General features: G+C 37.9%; 1 protein-coding gene across 4 annotated transcripts in view; it reads right to left on the bottom strand.

Annotated features, from left to right (window-relative positions):
• zmiz2 (zinc finger, MIZ-type containing 2) overlaps window positions 1-24349 on the bottom strand; it is a 38175-nt gene that overhangs the window by 13206 nt on the left and 620 nt on the right. For 2 of the 4 annotated variants that reach the window (XM_044144688.1, XM_044144689.1), the window contains exons 2-10: window positions 12182-12283; window positions 9863-9980; window positions 8332-8534; window positions 5751-5913; window positions 2876-3094; window positions 2537-2749; window positions 2157-2285; window positions 1817-1994; window positions 404-545 (exon numbers count right to left, since the gene is read on the bottom strand). In XM_044144688.1, coding sequence (XP_044000623.1) covers window positions 404-545; window positions 1817-1994; window positions 2157-2285; window positions 2537-2749; window positions 2876-3094; window positions 5751-5913; window positions 8332-8534; window positions 9863-9980; window positions 12182-12231 — 1415 coding nt within the window. In that variant the 5' untranslated portion in view covers window positions 12232-12283. The remainder of the gene's footprint in view (window positions 1-403; window positions 546-1816; window positions 1995-2156; window positions 2286-2536; window positions 2750-2875; window positions 3095-5750; window positions 5914-8331; window positions 8535-9862; window positions 9981-12181; window positions 12284-24349) is intronic. The other 2 variants (XM_044144690.1, XM_044144691.1) reach the window with 1 other exon arrangement.

The raw sequence follows: 24349 nt of genomic DNA on the forward strand, positions 1-24349 counted from the left end.
TTTTGACTGAAACCAAATCAAAAGTGGTTTCAGTGTTCGCTTAAATATGTCAACACGTATGCAACTGAGTTATTGCAGCTTTTTCTTTTTTACCTTTGTTGGTTCAGTTCTTCAGAATAATTGCCATATTATACATGGAAAAAGTTCTGAAATTAAGTTTCTTTATTTGCATCACAAAAACATGGAATTTGAATAGTGATGTAGATGCTCCAATATCCCTTGTACTTGACCAGAAACAACCACCAGGTGTCACACTAGAGCAGTAAAGTCACAGTGGAAAACGGAAACCCAACTCAAAAGCTTTCAATCATTTCTTTAATCAAGAGAACCAGACTCAAGTCTCCGTCTTTCTTTTTTCCCCTCTGGAGATCACATATAAACTATTTTATTTATATCTTCTCACCTCATCACTAATGTTTTGTAGACCGAGTCTCGGAGCTGGAAAGCGTGGTTGCTGACAGCCAGGTTGTGCTCCAATCGGAACGGCTCCAACACCACGCCGTCTCGGACGGGGAAGGTCAGACGCAGGTCGTCGCTAGGGTTACCTTCAAAGGCAAACATATTTTATTGCTGGAATCAGTAACTAAAGTTCACACTTTAGACAACTTCTGTATCAACAAACTGCAAACAGATACAACCAATAAAACTAATCAACTAAGGCTGCGTTCACGCTGCAGCCTGAAGTGACCCAATTCCGATTTTTTTGAGGTAATGCGACCTGTATCTGATCTTTTCTGATCTTTCAGGCATATTGTTGAGGAGATGTTCAGGTCGCATTGATCCAACCAGAAAGTCACTCGTACTCGACAAAGGTCACTATTCTACGACCTGAATTGAATTGAATTCAATTACAAGGTGTGTCCAAACCTTTGGTCTGTACTGTATGTGCAAGCGGGAAGAAAACAACAACCATGATGGACTATAATGAGGATTAATTTGTTAATATGCTGGTTCCGGTTGGACAACAACATAAAAGTGTAAGCTATGCTCCACCATTAGCATCCACGTATACTTCCGCAAACACTGAGCACTTCTTCTTTTATGGTGGTTGGCAGAACACTGAGAACGCTGTTATTGTGCCCTCTACTGCACATGAGGGACACTTTCAGGTCAAGTGTCGCGTGTCTGCAAATCTTAATGAACTTAGGGAACAATGTGAACACAATTCTTTCATAACAATGTGAGACACTGATGATGTCACGCAGAATATGACCACCAGGAGTCACCGCACCGATGGTGCTTCAACAAAATCCTTTCACAGCATTTTGGCTCTATTTAGTCCTTTAGGGATGATATATATGCTTTTTACATATTTGTTTACATATTTGTTAAAATTGTCATTATGTCCTGGGAGGAGAACATGAGACAAGAAATCTGGAAAGTAGTCTTCTGCCTTCTCCATTTGGCCCCACTACCATCTGTGGAAATACAACACTCAGTGTTAGAACCAACCAATAAGAGCCAGGAGGAGGGTCTTAGCGCTGTCAACCATGCTCTTATGCAAGCTGCTCACACCCTGCCCCTTCTCTTTGCTACGCAACAGCTCCTCCCCCACAGCAGAGCCTGCCATGAATGCTAAGGCTAGTTAGCATGGCCACAGATGATGGTGGATAAACACTTTCCTGTATTGTTAGATTGTTTCTCCTCCATTACATTTTTTTAGATCTGTCTCACAGATTTAACAAATATGTAAAAAATATTTTTACAAAAGTTACATGCTGCATCTTTAATATCTCATGGGTTCTTGATCATCTGAGGTTGTATTGTTCTAATTCTAAGGTGAAAGAGAGTGCGGCAACATGTAACCCTGACCGACCTGTAGAGGGCTGCTGGGTGCTGATGTTGGCTTTGGAGTCCAGCGGAAGGTAGGGTGGCTTGGTGTCCTGGCCTGGGGAGAGGTAGGGGGGTATGGAGCTCCCTGGTGTCATCGGCGGGGTGGGGTTCCCTCCCATTGGGGAGCTGGGGTACCCGGGTATTACTGCACCTCGACCTGGCTGAGAAACAGAGATGAAAACAAAGTTAGAAATTCAATAATTTTTTTTTTTTCCATGTTGAAAGTTTTCCATGCTTGGCTCTGCTTGTAGATGTATTTAGGTTAGAGTCTAACAGAAGGCATTAACTGTTGTAACAAGTTGAAGGAGTCTTAAAGGACTTACCCCGTTGACTGCAGCCTGTGTAAAGGCGTTGTAGCCCCCTGCTGCTCCAGATGGTAGACTGCCCTGGCCATTGAAAGGCTCTGACTGGAAGCCACAGGCAGGAAGCACAATGTTCAGATAATTCCTCACCTATCTTGACACAAAGAAGTTCAGCAGGAATGCTGAGAAGAAATCCTCACAGGATTCCTCAACGATTCTCAAACATTTATTCAGGTAAAATTTTAAATATAATATCATTTGAAATATCAAAGGCAGGAGATCTGAATTTTGAATTGAAGGCTCTGTGATTTACTTGTTTGACAAGTTTTCAAATTAATTCAGCTTTAGAATTAAGCATTAGACAGAATCCCATACTAGTCAACCACAGTGAATCTGATCACCTTATAAAACTGTGGAGGATTGGGCTGGCTGGCACCAGGAGGGAACTGTGTTGGGTTGTGGGTTCCAGATGTGTACGGCCCCATGTGAGGCATCCGACTGGACGGGTAAGAGGGTGACGGCGCGCATCTCTGCTGTGGACCACTAGGGTACTGCAGAGGCTGGTTGGAATACCCAGAGATCCCTCCAGAGTTGTACTGTTGCCCTGGAAACCCCTGGGAAAAGAGACAACAGTTAAAGAAAGGCATAGGTTCGGCCGCAGTCAGAGTCCTAAATGTCAGTGATGATTGAAAAAAAAAAAAAAAAAAAAAGTCAAAAGTGAAGTTAAAACCTCCACTGACCTCTGAATGGAAAGGTCGCTTGAGGCCCTGCTGTCCGCCCGAGAAGCCGGTGTGCTGGGGCATCCTCTGGGCCTGCGCGGGGTGAGAGGGATACAGTCCACCTGTGGAAGGTGGAAGTCCGGGTCTCAAAGGGACCATCCCGCCGTGGTTCATACCCGGGGGGCCGCGGGGCCCAGAATGAGACAGGAACTGGTTGCTGTATGGGGATGCTCCACCCATCTGACCGGGGGAAGAGGGAAATAAAACAGGAGGCGTAAAAACAAAGCCTGCTGGTTCTTTTCCGCAGCCTGGTTGGCTTGTAGAGAACAGGGAGGGAAAGTTGCTGATAAACTGATGACGCCAAGTTACAAGGAGGTCAGGAAAATGTTTTGATAACTTCTACCAACAAAAAGTCAGTTATCGGGACATCTGCAATCATGGGCTGTCTGGTTGCTAGGAGATGAAAAAGCAAGGTTTCTGCAGACTTCAGCTGGTTAAGTTTATGTTCACTAGGACTCACATTTAAAACCTACATAAGTTCCAGAAAATTACTTTAGTGAACTGAATAACGTTTCCACTCAGTAACTTAAAGTTGCCTCAGACAGCTAAAAATAATTTGATTATTTATCTTTACCTCTGCATGTGAGTTAATTTGCACTTTAAGTTGCAGTGTGTAACTTTTATAAAAAGTATATTATATATTTGTTTAAACTGTCACTGTGTCCTGACAGTATGACACAAATCATCTGTGAAAAAACACCAAGTTCCTCTGCCTTCTGCCTGTCGTTCTACTGTCATCTGCAGAAATACTCTGCATGGTCAGAAACAACCAATCACAGCCAGGGGAAGGGTCTTAGTGTTGTGAATTACCTTAATTAATATATATATATATATAGATAGATAGATAGATAGATAGATATCTATCTATCTATCTATCTATCTATATATATATATATAAACTAAGGTTTGTGGCTGTTTTGTATATATAAAAAACAGCCACAAAACATAAATTTTTTAGATTTTCTATATTTTTTTTTGTCTGTTCAGCAACAAAAACAGGATGTGGCCCAATTTTGCTTTATTTTGCTAAGATTATGCAACAAGCATGTCAAAGTATGTTTTATGTGTAAGCAATGTTTGAGGACAGTTTATATGCTTTACTTGCTTACAGATTTTTTTTGGCAGGAAAGGAACGCCATAACAAAAAACAGGAAGTGAGCCAAAAAACAAAACAAAAAACATTTTCACAAAGAGTAAAGGCAAGCTCTAAACTGAAACACTTTTATGATGTATAGAAGAACTGACTGACATATATATATATATGTGTGTGTATATATATACATATATATATAAGTACAGACCAAAAGTTTGAACACACCTTCTCATTGAATTCAATGAGAAGGTGTGTTCAAACGTTTGTGGCTATTTTGTATATATAAAAAACAGCCACAAAACATACATTTTTTAGATTTTCTATATTTTTTTTTCTGTTCAGCAACAAAAACAGGATGTGGCCCAATTGTACTTTATTTTGCTAAGATTATGCAACAGGCATGTCAAAGTCTGCATTTTAGTAAAAGCCACAGGATGTTTTTGGTCTCCTCTACTAATAAATAATGTTAAATTGAAAACAAAAACATGAATACTTTATGTTGGTAGTTCGGTCACAGTAACAAATTTTGCTGGATAATAAATTGTCCCAGAAGTTCAAATTGTTGTTTTCAAACCATTTTCAAGTAATGTAATAAACTTTTAATTCTATGAACCTTTGACACGGGAACTGTAAGACATTTTAAATAGCCAAAATAAATTAACAAAAAAACAGGATCAACAAATAAACAAATTCAGAATTGCTGTTCAATTCAAAAGAGCAAAGCATCAGACTGAAGACTTTTGTCATCCAGATTGTGGTAGGAAGAGAAAAGACAAAATAGAAAAAGAATAAATCATCATGAATTAATTTATCTATTATTTATTGTGACAGCCCCATCTGTTGCATCTTACATTGTCCATTTTAAGATTTTACTTGAATCTTTTTGAACGATGTGGTGTAAGTGAAAACATCAAATTTAGGTTATTCTTGAATTGTGATCAAGGATCGCTCAAAATGGTTCATAGCTTCAAATGGGCCCTGGGCCACATTTTGGACACCAAAGCAGTCCTAGCTCTTGCTATTGCAGACACTAATATTGACATTTGTGAATTGGTCTAACTTTTCATTTGGTAAGTGAATTTGTAACTAAATACCTAAGCAGCAAACATGGACAAAACAAACAAAAAAAAGAGCAAACATGAAATTCGAGGACAAGAATTGCCTTGCAACCACAGATTCAGTTCTTTCTGCATCTCAGCCAGATGTTCGGGGTTTTCAGCAGCCTTTTCAGCCAGAGGGAGAGATCTGGCAGAGAATCTGCTGGAACATGGATTCCACCATCCACGGAGTGAATCTTCCCGAGACGAGTGGAGGGGGTGTTTTTAATAACTAATACATACATTTAAATGTCTGCACTCTGCTTACATTTCATTTCAGCAGTTGCAGCTCACAGCGCTGGTGATTCAGTCTGTTCAGCTTTGACAGTGACTCATACATAGTGTTTAAGTTTGAATGGCAAGCCAGTATCTAATTATGCAACGTCTCTGCTGGTAATCAGAAGCATGTGTCCTGGACTTGATGTGAGCATGAAGCAGAAAAACAGCTTTTGATTTCCAGCCCTGCAGCTAAAACGTTCCAACTAAAGAGCAGAGTCAGAACCAAGACGTTTGGAAACTTTCACAACCAACATCCCGGCTTGTGTGTGTGTGTGTGTGTGTGTGTGTGTGTGTGTGTGTGTGTGGCTCTTAGAAGCTCTTATTGTTCCAGGAAGTATGTGTGTGTGTTTTTCTCTGAGACGTTTACCTGACCGTAGCTCAGCTCCTGGTTCTGTTTCTCCTGTATTGCTGCGACCGTTGCCGTGGCGGTGGCAGTGGCTGTGGCGGCGGCGACGGCGGCAGCTGCAGCCTGAGTGAAGTCGGAGGGAGCGCGGACGCCCAGGCCCGCGCCTCCGCCGTTGCCAGAGTAACTGTGGCGAGAGGGGAAAGTCGCAGAGATGAGTGGGCCGCGGTCTTAGTCAGCTGAGTCAATGAGTGTGTGAGGTGTCGTCACAGTGGTGGGTGACAGCGGCCACGCTGGCATATGTTGGTGTGGAACCCCGCCGCAGCAGAACAACAGCTCATGACATGAAAACATTACAGCTGCAAAAACCTGCTTAAATCAGCTCACTTAATCTCAGGTATGAAGTAAAAGAGACGCAACAGCCCAGCTGCACAGTTTGCTCACCTTTAAAGCTGCAGTATGTAACTTTACACTTTTTTTTTTTTTTTGAATATTTGTTTAAACTGTCACTACGTTGTGACACCATGGTATGAAACAGATGATGTACAAAAAAAAATCTACCTTCTTCCAATGCTAACTAAAACAACCAATCAAACCCAGGAGGAGGGTCTTATCGCTGTCAATCACCCTCTCTTTAGTGCTTCTCATACCCACTTTCTCTCTGCTATGCTAAAGCTCGCAGAGTCTGTCCAATGATGACAGATATGCAGTTTTCTTGTAACAATAAGCTGTTTCTCTGCCATTAGCACATTGAGCAGCGAGTACATGAGGATGATTGACAGCACCAAGATCCTCCTTGTGGCTACGACTGGTTGTTCTTGGTCGGAGCTGTGCATTTATTCAGATAGCTTTAGTAAATCAGGAGGAGATCAATTTTTTCACAGATAATCTGTCATATTTTACCATTTCCACCAACCGTTTCTAAAGTGATGCTTCAAAATGCGTATAAAAATGTTAATGGAAACACGGCTACTGAGCAGGATGCTAGGGTAAAAAATAAGATTGAGGTTTTCGGTGTAATTTGAGCTGGTTTGGGTCTGGATGATGTAGAGAGACTGTCCGCAGAGGAAAAGTCAAAGATCAAACTTAAGTATAATTTAACTTTGGATAACACTGAGATATTTTACAGTAGAGCAAAGTAGAGCACTTCAGCCAGAAGGCTCTACTGTTGGGAAACCACAGGGAAACCAGACTGGACATGTGATTTGTTTCCCCACAGAACAAATGTCCTCAAACTTACATTCAGTCTGAGAATATGCTAATGTAATGTAAGAAATATATATATATATATATATATATATATATATATATATATATATATCCCAAAGATGTTTTACCCGTCTTTATGAGGGGTTGCAACAAATTTGCCTGCATCTGTAAAAATCTCCGTTTTGTCATGAAAACACTGAGAGAAGAAACTGGAACTCAGAAGACAGTCGGGTAGAGAAGGGTCAAAGAAAGAAAAAAAATAATCAAAGGATAACTGACAACAACACCGAGGAGCTCCATGAAAGAGCTTTCAGACAATATTAACGCCTGCTCTGTGTTGTTCTCCTCCAGGGACGATGGAACAAAGCAGTGCAACTTGCTATTAAAGATGTGTTTAAAAATAAAGGTTGACAAAAAGGTAGCAGCTAATCTTATAAGAAATCGTTTTAAAAGAAGCTCGTTATTCAAAGAGATGGAGATTTATGTCTTTTGGAGCTTCACAGAGAAATGCCGTTAAATGCAGCTTAATGCTTTTAGACATGCAAAACAGCAACACGTATCAATAGATCCTTTATGGTAAAGCTTTGGAAACAGGAAGTGGTTTTAAACTGTATGAGTGCCGTCATGTGACAACCACAAACTGCAATATATTTGAATAAATTTTATGTAATGGACCAAAAGAAAGTAGGGCAGGATTGTGAAATGGAAGAATACAGATTTTTAATTCCAAAAAAGAAAAATAAACAAAATAAAATCTGAAAAGTGTGCCGTGTATCTATATTTGGACCCTTTTAAAAAAGACTGAGGAGTACAGCAGAAAGGTCAAGTCGCAAGAAGAAATCCATTGTTTAAAAAAATCTTCATGAGTCCTGCACCTTTCTGAATTTTATGTTTAAAATAAAAAGCTAAATAATTTCCCACTTTATAGTTGTGAGTCATAAAATCTCCCCAAATTTATCAAAGATTTTGGTTGTACTGGAACAAAAAGTGACAACAAGGCATAAAGAGTTTAAATATTTTTGTAAGGCGGCGTATAAAAAGTTACAGAGGCATAAAAACTCAAAGTGTTTTTATGCCTATGGTAATAACTAGCAAATAAATTTATTAAACTTTATATTGGCGGTTACTAGAACAACAGCACAGATTTTACATACTGTTAATGATTATCAAATGAATAAAATTACATTAAATGTTCCAATATAAGACCTTTCGGATAACATCAGCTGATTTATTAATTTCTTAAAACAACTGCAGGAAGTCGAGGTTTTCAAACATCCTTCATACATCCCTATAAAATGCTGAAAGAGCCACGGCTCCCCTCATATTTACTATTTCTGATACTTAATACTCAGTTAACAAAGTGAAGCCTCTTGTTTTGATGAAGAAAGCAGCTTACCTTCCTCCATAGGCTGAAGCCGGGTTGTAGGCGGTGCTGGGTCGTCCGTACATGACCGGCTGGCCGTAGCCTTTAGACACGCCGTCCCCGTACGACTGCTGGCCCATGAACTGGGAGCCCATGCTGCCTCCCATCCCTGGGCTGCCAACTGGCATTATGTGACCACCAGAACTCTCTCCAGGGCCCATGGGTGATCCAAACACCTGCAGGTGAAACGGAGGAGGGGTGCATTATGACCCTGGAGATCTGAGGTTGTGGATTTCAAAGATGTCAAGAAAGTTCAAAAGTAGACAAGAAGTTCACAAAGAGAGCGTCCACTCTGAGGTGAGACTCAAACTTTAAAGTAAACCTGACATAAACTGTAAGTAAAGTTAATCTAAAAAAATCTAAATGTATTAAAAGAGTAAAATTCAGGGTTCTTGTATAATTTTAATATCAGAATTTCCAAACAATTTTCGAGTTCTCAGTCCCTTATCGTCGTTTAAAATGTAAAATCGTGTCCTCCATACAGGAAGGAAAAATACAAGGAAGGAAGAAAAGAAGGAAGTCATCACAACATGGCAACTTGCTATTAAAGATGTGTTTAAAAATAAAGGTTGACAAAAAGGTAGCAGCTAATCTTATAAGGAATCGTCTTAACCCTAAAACAACGTTTTTACCAGCGCTGCATTGAGATGTAGCCCGGCAGATGCACAGTTCCACCAGATGTTTGCTAATTGTTGCTGGCTAGTCTGTAGGAGCTGAGTGGGGGAGTTGCAGAAGCTCATTAGCTTGGAAGCTGCAGCTCTAAGGAGGAGCTTTGTCCTCGAAGGCAAAGCTAAGTCCAACCAGGAATTTTGCACAATTGAATGGTTGCCATGGAGATTAAAGAATTTCCAAAACATGCATTAAAGAATCTAAGTAAAATTCCAGGTATGTTTTTGAGGAGGGAGTATTATAGCATAATGTAAAGCTAAAAAAAGTTGATTTCTACATAATACTGCCCCTTTAATAAGAGGAATAGTTTAGTTTCCACATCTTGACTCTCCATATTTTGTTGCAATCCAGATATTTACAGTCATGAAAAACATGGACATTTCACAAGGGAAAGCTAAAGTAGTGCCACCTATCTCTTTACAACTGCTGTTGGAAAGTTGTTTTCAATTCAAAGTAACACATAGATTATTTTAAGTATTTGTGTCAATATTGTGATATATTTACTCAATGTTATCATACTTCATAAATGTCAAATAAACAGGACATTTATTTGATAGCATGCTGGATTTCTATTGACCTTTAGACGTCTAGTCTAGAAATCCACTAGAAATGTGTCACTGAAGAAATGTTTTAAACCAAAGGAGGTAGACAAAAAAGTTCTGGTTATCATAGAATCAAATTAGGAAAGAATTCTCCACACAAATTCCTTAAGTATTGTTCTGAGACATACTGGTCACTTTAGGTTTAAATATTAACAAGAAAACGCACTAAATAAAGCGTGTATTAGTGAACACAAGAGGAGAACAATGTCCCTGGGTAGTGAGTCATGTGTTACCTGGCTGTGTGTGGGATTGGTCACGCCCCACACTGTGGTTACTACAGAGAGAGATCTTGCGTGTTGATTGGTGCCTGGTTGCCAGGAGACTGGCTCATTTAGGAAGGGGCCGTCAGTGCTGCAGAGGGATAAGAAGGGATGGTTCAGGAGAGGCAGAAAGAGAGAGAGAGAGAGAGAGAGAGAGAGTGTTCATCCAGATAGCAGTAATCGCAATAAGAGCATCACAGACGGCGTTCCATGGTTTCCTCCTGAAAACAAGGAGGCTTTAACTCCCTGTAATAGTTCATTTGCTGTTCTAGCTCAGAGAAACTCAGCTGATTGTAAAGGTCACAAACAAATGTTCGCTTTGCGGAGCTAAAGATTAACCTGAGCACAGTTTATTCATCTGACAGTTGAGGTTAGCCTCAGTTTCCTCCTTCTGAACCATTTCCTCAGCAGGAAGCTACCGCAGCAGCATGGCTGTCACACCGCATCACTTGCACGTCTCACTGTCTGCAATACCTAATGTTTTTGGCAAGAAAACTGAAAAAGTAGGGTGATGTTGTGTGAATACAAACACACAACACACACAAAAAAAAAAAAAAATCAGCAACTGAATTAAGAGCAAATGCATTGCTTTTGTTACTGTTGGCATAGAAGTGCAAACTTTAAAATATATTTTTTTAAAGAATAACACCAGACTGATTTGTGAAACATTCAAACATTATTTTAATAAAGTTGTTCAGTAGGAAACAAGGAAACTAGTGTTGCACCGATTGCAGTTTTCTGGCAGGTCATGCCGATTCTGATTTTGGCCGATAATTTTTTCTGTCTGAAAAGTTGCTGACTAAAGTTGGTGAGTTAGCAACAGAGGGGTAGCTATTGCTAAACACACACGTAGACGTGAATCACTGACCTCCCAAAATCAAGCAATTCAGGAAATTATTTGTGCACCCATAAAAAACCCACATCCTATTTAAAGAAAAATTGTCACTGGTACAATACCTAGATAGTAAACAGCCTAAGCAGCCTTAACATTCTGTACTCTTTAAGTTAAGAATAGTTAGAAAATTTATAAAGATTATTTTTATCCCATTTGTTGTTCCTTGAATGCAGCATCACAGTTACAATTCTCAGATATCACCACCCTGAACGCATCATCTCACTTACAAATCCCATGCGGTGAGAAAGTCTCAAAATGCATTTCAGCTGATCTGTGCACTCGTGTTGACCAATCCGTCCACAACTGGTGATTTGTGTACGTGCATTTGGCGATTTGTATTTGTTGTGGAAAACTTGTACATTTGAGAATGTGTGAATCATGTGGCACACTTACAGGTCTTCTTTTATGCACATGCAAATCTTACTGTACGCTTTGTGAATCTTCCAGAGACTAATTGAGCTCCGTACAAAACATTTCATCATGTTATAATCTAGAAAATGAAACAAGCCTGTCTGACTTGCTGCCATCAATTTTTCTGTTTTTGCATTTTTGAAAATCTAATGACTTTTAATCAGATAAAACTCTTCAGAGGCGAATAGTTTAGCTGTAAAAAGGCAGAACAGAACAAATGGTGGAGTAAAACAGTCTGAAACCCACCGGAGTGGTCTAGAAAAGATCTGCAGATTATCTGCAGAATTATATGTTCAAAACATATAATTATATGTTCAAAATATAGTAAAGTAAAGAAAAAAAATTACTCTATAGAGAATCGCAATTCTTAGTTCTGGGAATACAGAATTAATTCAAAATACTCTTTATATCTGCTTCGTTTTTTAAATATAATTCTTTCATATTTTTTTATTGAAGAAAAAGCCAGGTAGCTAAGCTAAAGTAATCCTGATAATTTACATTAGAGAATTTTACGCACAAACTTGTTTTTGTTTAGATATAAACTGATGGAATTTGATATAGTGTAGAGCCGTACAAACTTGTTCTACATAAATGATTTATGTGCTTATGCCATCTTCTCCTGTCAGTCATATAACAAACAGAATCTCTTGACCGTTTGGAAAGAAAAAATGCTTCCGTGACGATTAAAATCAGACTCTATTTACTAGACACTAAAAAGTAGCATCTCTAGTGTAGTAGTGATGACATTGTTTCATTTCTTTATCATGACTAAATAATTTCCAGATCAGTTTCCTCCTAGTGGTGTAAGGTGACATGTGAGTTGAATTATTCGTTTAAGATCGATCCTTGTGCAGATCCATCATCAAGTGGCATTGTTGCTTGAATGAGACAGTCACAGAGATACACCACATCATCTTCCTGGGCTTAATGTCAGCACAGTGTGTGTGTGTGTGCGTGCGTGGGTGTGCGTGTGTGTGTGTGGGTACCTTTGTGGAGTGGGAGGCAGGGAGGGTTTCATGGAGTTAAGGGGGTTCATCGGATGAATGGTGGGATCATTAGAGAGCCCCCACTGTCCTCAAGCATCAGCCCTGGGAGAAGGGAAAGAAAAAAAAAAACAAAAAAAAACACGCATAAACAGACAAACTCTCACAGCTCATTTGCTGCACGGCAACCATTTATCATCACTATAGCCCACACTGTGTGCACAAAAGACATAGCGACCTCCCACTCTGTGCCACTCACTTTAATCTGTGTGTGTGTGGACTGCGCACTTCAAAAACGTTAGCCTATCACTGTCTGCTGCAGCTCGGATACCTCTGGAAGAGGGAGGGGGGAGGGAGTACGAGCTAAATTTAGCTTGCTGATTTCAAAAGGAATTTAAGAGAACAGAGATGAGACGAGGCGAGCTCTTCTCTCGCCTCACCGACGTACAAGCAGTGACTCAGGAGCGTGCGGTGCTCTCTCCCGCAGCTGACTAGAGTCATGGTCGGGACCTTTTTTACGTTAATAAAAGGTCAACGTCTTTCCTACGTCACTCCCGGGAACACCGAGGACACACAAAACCACTCTGACTGTTGATCAATAGGTAGCTGATTAGCCACATGTTCCAAGTGTTTTCACTAAATTCACGTCATTTCTCTGTTTGAACTTAATGAAATGGATTTTAGTTAAAGGATGCTTTGGATCCTGAAGTGGATTTAAAAAAAGACAAGAGAAAAAAAAAAACGAAAGGCGGCACACCAAAGGTGCTACACATTTCCTTTCCTGTGTTGTGAACTTTTAAAGATTATGTGAGAAAATCTGCATTTTACTGAGGTTGACTTCAGAACTCTTCTGACAAAACTTAACCAATACATGCTGGTCCAAAGTACTGAAAGTCTGGCCTTGGAGTCTCTTTCTCCTGTAGTCTCATTCTCACGTCACTCAAGGACAGAAATTTTGTTTTGAACCCTGAGTCCACTGATAAGAAGCCCCAGATTTCCTTAATTTTTAAAGATTGGTTGATACAAAAAAAAAGGAAAAAGATTTATTTATCGATCTTCTCTAAAGATAATCAGCCACTAGCCGTGTTTCCATCAACACCTTTTCTGCCCATTTTGATGTATCGTATTAGAAAAGATTGACGGAAACTGAAAGATTGGAAATAACTTTCTCAATTTGGCTCAAATGTTTTTGTGCTCACTTGAAGTGTTTTTTGCTTTTCTGAAAAAGAGTTAATATGCAAAAAGGGTTTGTCGAATAGGTCAGAACCTCCAGCATGTGAGGGAAGACTGTCAGCCTTTAGTGGCAGGCGAGAGGCACTCCGGCCTGGGGTGGGAGTGACAGAATGCCCCCCATCTACTGGTGGGTCTGTGCCTTACCAGAGGCACGAAAAGGTAGAAAATTCTAATTCCAAAAATTCTGTCAATTTTTCTGGGATGCGTGGTTCAGGCTAGTTTGCATTCTCTACTTCTTGCTTATAACGGCCATGTATAGCGTCAGCATCTGACAAAACCAGGATTCGCCTAGGACAGACATGATAAGTTTTGCTAGACAATAAATTGTCTGAGTAATTATTGCAAAAAGCGATAATATTATGCAAAGAAAACTGCCCTTCCAAAAATATTGAAAAACAAAAACAAAAAAAATCAATATCAGCCAAAAAGTAATAATAATCAGTATCACCCAAATCTGCCAATATCAGCCTTATCTGAACAGATCAACTTGTTCCATGTGATTTCTGTTTCCCATATATGCCTACCGATCAGCAATGAACAAGATTTTGTGTGAACCAAAGAAGGGATTAAAACAATTTATGCATTCAAACATGTGCCCTTCTCCTTGATCTGAACTCAAACACGATGGAGTCACAGAACTCCATCGTGTTCACACAACACGAACACAATCCTTTTTTTAATCCCAAAAGAAGGATCGGAATTGCTGATCAATCAGTTTATCAAAACAAAATCACAAGTTGACCAAATTTTTAGAAGGTCAAGATAACTATATATATAAAACAATAAAGCAGCAAACATTCGCTCTATCTAGATTTTTGACAGTAAACTGATCATCTTCAGATTTTCTGACTCAGACAAAACAAGAAGTTTCATGAGGTTAGCTTAACAGGCTGTCTAAATCTTCACTATCCCAGTGACCTCATCAATGGCTCTGGTTTACATCAGTCAATAAAACAGAAACATGCGAGAACAGATGGGTGGTATTATGGAGGTCATTATTGGTGGAGTCTTTAGAATATGAATGATGTTCCATATCCATTCATTATTTGCAAACTTTATGATGTAGAGCTTATTCGTAGTAGTCTATGATTTCAGCATTAGGCGGCTTTTTATTCTCCTTTATCTAATTAAAAAAGACTCATAAATACATTTTGGGGGGATTTATAAATGTTGTCTGAAATGTCTGAAATTTATAGACAACGATAAATCAAAACTCTTATCATGACAGGTTTTTTACAGTAAGTGCTAAACAACCAATACGGTAAATGTCCACCACTATTTCAGTGCATGCTCTTCTCTAATAACGAGTCCAATTCATGAATCAACCAATACAAGTTCTAGTTCAAAGACAGTTTGTGTTGAAAGAGTCTTCCTTGAGAGATGCTGTTCACATTTTGACACCAAGATGACACCTAGATATCAATCAGCCATACCTGGCCAGTGCTAAGCTTCAAACAGGATTTTCTAGGGAGGGAGTTTCCACAGAGCTTATATGTTAAGTCATCAAACAGTAGCAACAAAGAGACGGTCAGATTCTATGCTGATGACAACTTCAATGTAAACAATGTCATGCAGAACCATAGTCAATGCCACTTAACTCCACACACACTTAAGGAACTCAGAAGCAAGTAGACGCAACAGTTTATGGGGCATATGTAAGAACACTGGCAAAGATATAAAATAATTGGATAATAATTGGATCAAATCCATGCCATATGCAGGATGTGTGAAACTGAAAGAAAATCTCTCAAAACAAGAGAAAACAGATCTATCTTTAAACCCAAAGCGCATCAAGCTAACAATGCTAATGATTCCTAGTTCAGAAAATTCAGTTCAAGTACAAACATACAAGACCTGGGACCAAACAAAAGTCAAGTAGAATCAGGACTTTTGAGTCATTCATTGATTCATTATCATATAAAAGCCTTGTGAATAGCAATCAAACAGCTGCCAAGTGCCTGAGTACTCCTTAGGTATCCCAATTCCTAAGTATTTGTGACTAGTTAGTCTGACATTGCCTATTGAGGCAATGTGTTTACTGTGTCCACTTCCCTTCACAGCTCTAACTCAAAGATGGCCTCGGTTATACCTGCAAGTTCACACATTTAGCCCCGATGATGATGCTGATATAATGTACATCCTTATTTATGGTCTTTATTTAGAGAGGAAAAAGATACACATGGAAAAAAGTCTCATCTACAGCTTACAGAAAAAAGTTTCTCATTCCTCCTTGTTTTTCAAACAGGTAGTAATTATTTTATAATAAAATGTTTCAGTTACTGCAGCTGTACCGTGTAGATGGCTTGCCACTGGAGAAAACACAATATGGACATCTAAAGGAATAATTAAGGTCTAAATTAGGTTTTTATAAACCAGCTTATTAAACATTACACCTGCATCTTCAGCGCCATATGTTCCCTCATTTTCTTTATCCCTGCTCCAAGCTGCTCCTCCGCCTTTACCTAACAAGTTCCTTCATCTGAGGGTTACCAAGTGGCATGCTAATTCCCCAACATCAGAGCCCCGACATCCTCCAACCCCCTCCCTGTTTTCTTTCACTGCCACTTTCCTTTTTGTACTTTGCAGATTTGGGTCAGACATCATGAATCTTGTGTAAAAACAGAGAGCGGGAGGGAGGCTGCTCCTCAGATCACATGATCGCCACTCGCGAATTCCCTCCTATTGAGTACCTTGGAACTTCCATCACAGCTGAGCGGTGAAACCACACAAAGGGAGGGTGAGACGTGCGAGACGTGTGTGGCTGCATCAGATGTTCAAAGCGAGCACGAGGCGCAGACTGTACCTGTAGAGGACCCATTGCGACACTCCGTTCTTTTTCTTTGCCTCCTTTGACCTCGGCATCTTGACATTTTCTTTACCCTCGACTCTTCCTCTTCACGTCGCTCCTCGCTGTCGGATTCTCTTCTAGTTCTTTCCCTCTCGGCTCTCAGATCTTGCCGTCAGCTGAATCGCTCAATCAAACCCTCAAACTGCTGCTGGTTTACAAGGACCACATACAGTCATATGTGCAACAGCAAACGAAGCGGTTACAGTGCCTTTCAAAAGGCACTTAAAGGGTTCCGCGTTTCATTTTACGTTGCAGCCACAACCGTCATCCAATATTTAAAATGAGATTTTATGTCTCAGAGCAACACAAAACGGTGCAAACCCGTGAAGATGGAGGAAAATGGCACATTTAAAAAACACATTCCCAGATAAAATCTAAACCAGTTACTACCAAATGTCGCCTAATTAGAACAAAGTATCCACCTGTGTGTAATTTAACTTAACCAAGATTATGTAATAAAACATTATGCTCTGACAGAGTTTTGTTCAATCTATCACCCTAGAATGGAAAGAGTATGACACAACTGCACCTGACTGTCAACTGAAGATTAATAGGCCAGGCGAGGAGAGCATTAATCAGAGGAGCAGGCAAGAGGCCCCACTCAGGTGGGTTAATGTTTCAACAGGATCACTATTAAGTCATGCTCAATGGGGCTGCAAACAACTATTATTTTAGTTATCGATTATTCTCTATCGATTATTCTGACAATCGGTAAATTGGATAAAACAATTGGCACGCTGCAGATTTTTTATTTAAATCCTCTTTATATAACATTGGAAATACATTACAAGATGCAAATAAACAAATATTTCAAATCCTTTTTTTTAAATAAGAAAATAAACATTCCTTTGACTAAAATGTAATAACAGTCCAGGTGTGCAATACTGGATATTTTGGTATCAATCCGATACCAAGTAAATACAGCACCAGCATTGCCGATACCGATACTGATTTCAATACATTTTATTCAGGTTTGAAATATCATTAAACTTCTGACCTCTAGGTTTTTATGTTTCTTTCTTTAGAATTTCTTTTTTTAAAACCTGGGACAGACGTTGGACAAAGTTTATAGGTTTCTGCAAAATACTTTAACAAAATATTAAAATAATATATACAAAACTAGAAAAACAAAACATATGTGAGGATCTTTTTCTGCATAAACAATTCCAAAAAATATAATTTCAGAACAATAAAATCTTTTTGAGGTAGGGCTGAAAAACTACAATTCCAAAGATAAAATAAAAATTCAAGAAAGAATCTGAAACTATCAATCTTACCATGCTAGTATCGATCTAACACTGATGCCAACTTGTTATCAATATTATTGATATGTTGGCGTGATCTGCCCACCTCTAAACAAAAACATTCTTTTTGTGAACGCTTTATCATTTGTCGCAAAGGACGCATCTGCAGGTAAAAAATGTTTCAAACATCAAAATGTGAAAAGCTCAGATATTTCTGCTAGATCTAACATCAAAACAGTGTAGGGGTGATTACTTTTTTAATTAACCAATTAATAATTGAATAGCAAAAGGTCCTTGATAGGAGATTTATTTATCTACAGAATTTAAACCCGATGAAGTTGATAATCTTCTTTATGCAACATTGGAAATACATTACAAGATGCAAATGAAAACTTGATGAATCTTGGGTAGAACATATACAAACCGTTAGTTTTTTTTTATCTTAAATGAAAAATGTACACATTTTTGGTACCGTTTTTGGTTTAATTCCTGCTCTGATCATGTTGTTCTGTCAGCAAATGTAATTTTTTTGAGCCTGTGTACTCTAGTTAGCAATAAATCGATTACTAAATGAATTAATGATCATGTCAATAATTGAGTCATAATGACTAATCTGATTAATCTGATTTAAAAAAAAAAAAAAAAAAAAAAAGCTGTATGTGTCTTTTTGTGCGCTGTATTTAAACTTCTGGATTGAACTGAAATCAAAAGTGTTGGAGTTGAAGTAAAGACACGAGTCACTGGTGTGAAAATCCAAGTCAAGTCCAAAGTCTTTTATGATATTCTCAAGTTGAGTACGGTCTTTAAATTTGTGACTAAAATATGGCTTGATTTTCATTCGCATGATTCAAGTCCACACCTCTGGTATATATACATTAATAATACAATTTTATTTACAGTATAAAGTATAGAAAATATAAAATAGCAGAAGTGTGACCAATTAAAGTCTACCTTAGGCTTTGGTTTCTTGGTGCCATCATCTCAAGATCAGTTTAGGAAAAAAATCTTTGAAAAATACACGTCGTACTTTGTATCTAACAGAGCCCTCCACTGGATAAGAACTAGTGGACAAAACATCAAGATAAACATCCTAAAATCTAAATCCAGCTTTAGATTTTAGGGTCAAATCTAAACATGCATTGCATCATATCATACCGCTAATAAGCCAGTGGAAATACTAGTGGTATTTCCTTCTTCACAGAAAAAAACTAATCAGTTGTCAGAGGTGCAGAAAACTCCCATGGAAATAAGAAAATGTCATCCATTCAAGTAATCTTGTGTTGCAGTCTTAAATTTACAAAAATAAGCTTAAGTTAAAAAAACAACAACTCACCTACTGTATTACTGTGACAGATCCACCTAACAGTTATTTTTACTTTGTTATTTATACTTTGACAGATTTCCCAATTCCAGGAAAGGTGAACAAAAATGCCTACGTTTCCACACCAGAAATGGACGCCTCCCAATGTTTTCTTTGGCTTCACCAACACCTACAAGTAAAGAGTCAAAACTAGAACACCTTACGGAACATAAATTTAAAAAAAAAGCAGCCAAGTTACTTCCCTTATTAACTTTCTCAAAACCGAGTTAGTATAACTCTTTACAATCATATCACTAATCAGGAATAGTATCAGTTGCATTTCTACTGAATATTACAAAGCTTGACTTGCATAGTTTGTGCAAGAAGACAAGTTGGGAAAATAAAGGCTAGCAATTTCTAAAATGCAGGTTTGAAAAAGAAAATCATTCAACACAAAGTACAACGTTCCCTAGCTGACCTGCTCTGCTCTCCTCTTTTAAAAGAACTAATGAAGAGCTTTGAATAGCTAATGTTTTAATGTCAACTGTCCAAATCCCCTCCAGTCCTTCCCGAACAAAAAACAAAACAACAACAACAAAATAATAAAGTAGTAATTTAACCATGTTTATGTGAATTACTTATAGGTTTTGGATAAAAAGTCTTGCCCTTGAAACATCATAGATACCATCTTAATGCATCTGAGAATAAAATGAATTAGCACTGCAAATAATGACTATTTTAGTAATCGATTATTCTAGCTAGTATTTTGATGATTAATCGATTATTCAGATAAAAATGTAAGCATTTTTTGATTAACCACTTAAGCTTTTAGTAATCAATTATTCTGTCAATTATTCTGACAATTAATGGATAAAAAAATTGTCATCTTCTGCAGAGTTTCCAGTTAAACGTTTAAGTTTATTTTAAGTTCAAAATAAACTTAAAATATTTATTTTAACAGTAAACAGAAAAGACGAGATGTGCTTCTGTAAAATCTTTAGTCATGCTCAGAATGTTCTTCTTTTGTGTTTTTATGTCTCTCCATTACTGCAACTCCCAGGTGGGTATTCAAATTTTAGCGTTTTTATGGGAAACTCTATAGTCAATGCCAGAAATACATAAAAAATACAAAGAAACAACCAATTTGGGGTTTTTTCTTAAATAAAAAAAATATATATATATATATTTTTTTTTTTTTTGCGTAAAATACAGTAGCATGACATCATTTTATGTATGCTTGATCATTTCTAGCAAAAAGAATGCATCCGCAGCTAAACCAATGCTTCGAACATCGAAGCTCAGCCCTTTCTGCTCGACTCAACATCAACACAGCGTAGGGCGAAGGATCCGTTTAATGTTTTTCTCAATTAGTGAGTGAACAGCAACAGGTGCTTAATAGGAGATTTTTTTTAATGAGTTTGAACCTGGTGAAGCTAAAACTTTGTCACTTGAGGAATTCTGGGTAGAACACATTTACAGACTGGGGGGGTTTTTATCATCCAGGGGAAATGTACACATTATTGGACAGTTTTGGCTTAATTAGTGCTCTGAGTATGTTGTTCTTTCAGAAAATTGCAAGTTTTTGAGCTTGCATGCTCCAGTTAACCACTAAATTAGTTAATTATTTCAATTGTCAATTCATCACAATTAATACGATTAATCATTTAAGCCCTAAAATTATTCATGGGATATTTAAGAAATTCTCCTGTCTAGTGGTTAATACATGGATTTGTTGAATAATACAAACACAGAACCTTTACTATACAACTCTTTCTTTTGAAATATTACTTGAACTAGACATTTCCTTCTGTCACTCTGTATTAGATATGCACAGCACATTAAAAAACTCCTGCCATCAATTTGAGAGTTAGTACATCAACACTTTCCTTTCCAGATCTAGATTCCTGTTTTCCACATTTCTGAGGGGAGAACGAATTTTTGTCAAAACTGACCTAAAGTAACAGAGCCTGGCCTCCTGCCAAGTCAACATGTTTTTGTGCCCATGATACGTCCAGGAAGCCACGGCCAGAGAGGAAAAACAGGCAGTGGCTCCCTCACCTCAGAGACACACTCCAACTCAAAAACAACAAGTCATGCTTGTTCAAATAACAGCTTTGAACCATCTTGTGTCCCATATATGTCATTTCTGTGTCCTATTGGCTGAAGGATAAAATTCAGACCACAACCTGACATCTTATGTAAAAAAAAAAAAAAAAACACCAACTCCAACTTTAATATCTGCGCTATAAAAACAAAATAAAGATGCTGTCACTGTGTTTATGAGGTTAGCAAGGTTAACTGATGTTGTTAGCATGTATTCACAAGTCGCATTAAAGATTGTTGCATAAGCAGCACTGTGTCCGTGATGAGCAGAGCTGGTGATCTGTCCAGGGTGTAACCCGGTTCTCCCCTGATACCTGCTGTGACAGACCATATGGAGGAGGAAAAAAACATAAACAAAACAAAACACAGCTTCAATCATCTAAGACGATTGTAAATGTGATCAGCAGTACCCCTGTGTTGCTGCTATTAGAGTTTACTGTAGACCATGTGAATAAGTCTTCATTTTTATCATAGTTCTAATCAGTGCAAATCACTCCAGTAACATCCAATCATACATTCAGATCAGATCCAAAATCTCTACATGTTAATGGCTTATTAGCTTAGATAATATGTCAAATGTTTACCTTTTACCCTTTGAAATCTAGGTATTAGCAATGATTCATGCGAATCCATGATTTTAAAAAGAACATCAGACCATACATTATGTAATAGCACTTTTTGGTATTTGTTATACTGCTTTATAAAAGTGATAACACTGGAACTGTTTGTATTCAATAAATATGTGACATCCCAGTTGAACAGTTCCCTTGGCAACCAAGGAGTGCCTCAGAGCTCTAGTCTTGGGCCACTATTCTTTATCATTGGCAGGAGCCCATTTGGTCAAATCCCAACATGTCATTCATATGCTGAGAGCATACAAACTTACATCCGCACCTGATCACACTTACTGATCAACTCTTCACATGGTATAAGAGTCGAACGGTTTGTAAGTCTCCCTAACCTTAAAAACAGTAAAACACACACTAGACAGTCAGGTTGAAGATGTCCTCTTGGAAATAGATTGCTATTAGATCTGTCCATCTTCCATCTTCTGCTTTGAGTCACATTTTAAACCCTCCACAGAATCTGCTCTCTCTCTGACCTTAAATATGTCTCAAGAATATTGTCATGTCTCACTGATCCTGGGTCACTGCAAAATGGTCTTGTTTTGGTCTTAGGGTGTTCCATATGTACAATGCCTATAAAACGTATTCACTCCGTTTGGATGTTTTGCATTATTTGTTGCTTTTATAAATCAGTCATGATCAGCAAAATACGGCTTCAGCGACAATAAGATTCACAAAGAACTCTTTAATATCAAATTGAAATCTGATTTCTCCTAAATGACAATGAAACAAAAATATTTAACATAAAATATGCTGCCACCACCGTGCCTCACAATGGGGATGGTGTGTTTGTGGTGATGTGCAGCGTTTCTTATCCCCCAAACATAGCATCTTATCTGACGGTCGAAAAGCTCCATTTTGGTCTCATCAGACCAAAGAACTTTCTTCCACTTGACTATGGAGGCATGTTGTCTTCATGCTGTCATGGCAACTGAATGGATCTTTCAGATGCAGGCTTTTTTATATTAAGATTACTTGAGACACACTCGCTGTACTCAGGTGAGCTCCCTTCCATTCATTGGGAGATGACTATCACCAATTGGCTGGACCTTTGTCGAATTAAGTCCGTCACTTCAAAGGGGGTGGATATTATGTTACATATTTTTACTTAATTGTCATAATTATGTAGAAATCAATTTTCACTTTGACATTAAAGAGGTTTTTTTGTCATTTATTGGTCACATAATAAAGAAAAATTTTGTTGATGGTTGATTCGTAAAAGCAATAAAAGGGTAAAACATCCAAGGGGCTGAATACTTTTATAGTACAAATACTCTAAATATAGATACTTGTTTTCCCATGTAGCTGTGCACTAAATCATGGAAAACACATTACAACTTCATGAAGTTCTCCTTGAATGTGTTATTTTTGACAATGACCGTACCCATGCACATGAATGAAAATATTATTTAGTTCAGTTTAAGTATCCAGTTCCAATAAAATTCATATCTGGTTTATATGTAAAGAATAAATTACTTAAATTAAGTAGTATGCCACTGGCTGTGACTGCACATTATGCAGTCAAAACCAGAAATGACCTCGGCAATCATTGCTAATACCTAGTACCAGTACAACGAACATCTGTGGACTGTAAGAGTTAGCTAGCTTTGTGTCTGTTGTCGGCATTGAAATGACTCAAGCTAGCTACGTGGAAAATGATGCCACCACCACCGGATTAGTAGTAGCATCATGCTGTGGGGATGCTTCTCTCCAGCAGGGACAATTAAGTTGAAAAACTAAGAAAAAGAATAGAGTCATTCTGGACGAAAATATGTCAATAGCTGAAGAAAACTTGAGATTGGGTGTAATTGATGTCCGCATGCACCACCTGTCAAATCTGACTAAGCTTGAGTTAATTTGCAGAAGAATAGTTCAAGTAAAAATGTAATTCTTTAAATGTGGAAACAAGTAGAGACAACCCCCTCCCCAAAGATTTGTAACTGTCAAAAAGTGTTTCTTTCTTTTTCTTTTTTTTTTTGCTTGTTTGTTTATTTGTTGCTTTACAAACGATTGAATCAGGAGGATCAATACATGTCCACTCCACACTTTTCAGATATTTATTTGTATTCAGAATTATACGCTGGCTTATGCAAAATCTATCCAAACAAAGCATGAGATTGTAATGTGGCAAAATGTGAAAAAGTTCAAAGGGCGCAAATACTTTTGCAAGGAAGATTGTTATATAAATGCATCACAGTAAAGGTCAGCCAACAAATGTAACACGGCACTGAATTTTTCCCTCCAAATATCTCTTCAGAGAAAGACCTCTCAACTGTGCTATGTACATATTCACTATATATATATATATATATATATATATATATATATATATATATATATATATATATCCATCCATTTTCTTAAACCCTTGTCTCCACCTAACGTGTGCATGTATATATATATATATATATATATATATATATATATATATATATGTATATATATATATATATATATATATATATATATATATATATATATATATATATATATATATATATATATAATAGATATTGTCTCCCGTTTACAGCGTGTTTTGTTTTCTCTGCAGTTGCCTTCTCCCAAAATAACCCAATCATTCCACAGCAGGTAATTCTTCCCAAACAGGTTTAATGATCTAATATGACTGCAATATTTATGTGACACATATTACTGCTCATTATCTCAGCGCCAGACGTTTTCAATAAGCTGCAGCCCTTTCTGCAAACATGAACACCCTGATTTGTAAACGCATCTTGAAGAGTGTCACAGGAAAAACATGCAGCAGAGCAGAACAAAGCATTTCGGCAGTGTGCAGCACAGAGTGGATGAGACCAG

The sequence above is a fragment of the Gambusia affinis genome, linkage group LG17, assembly GCF_019740435.1.
Source record: "Gambusia affinis linkage group LG17, SWU_Gaff_1.0, whole genome shotgun sequence".
Taxonomy (NCBI): Eukaryota; Metazoa; Chordata; class Actinopteri; order Cyprinodontiformes; family Poeciliidae; genus Gambusia; species Gambusia affinis.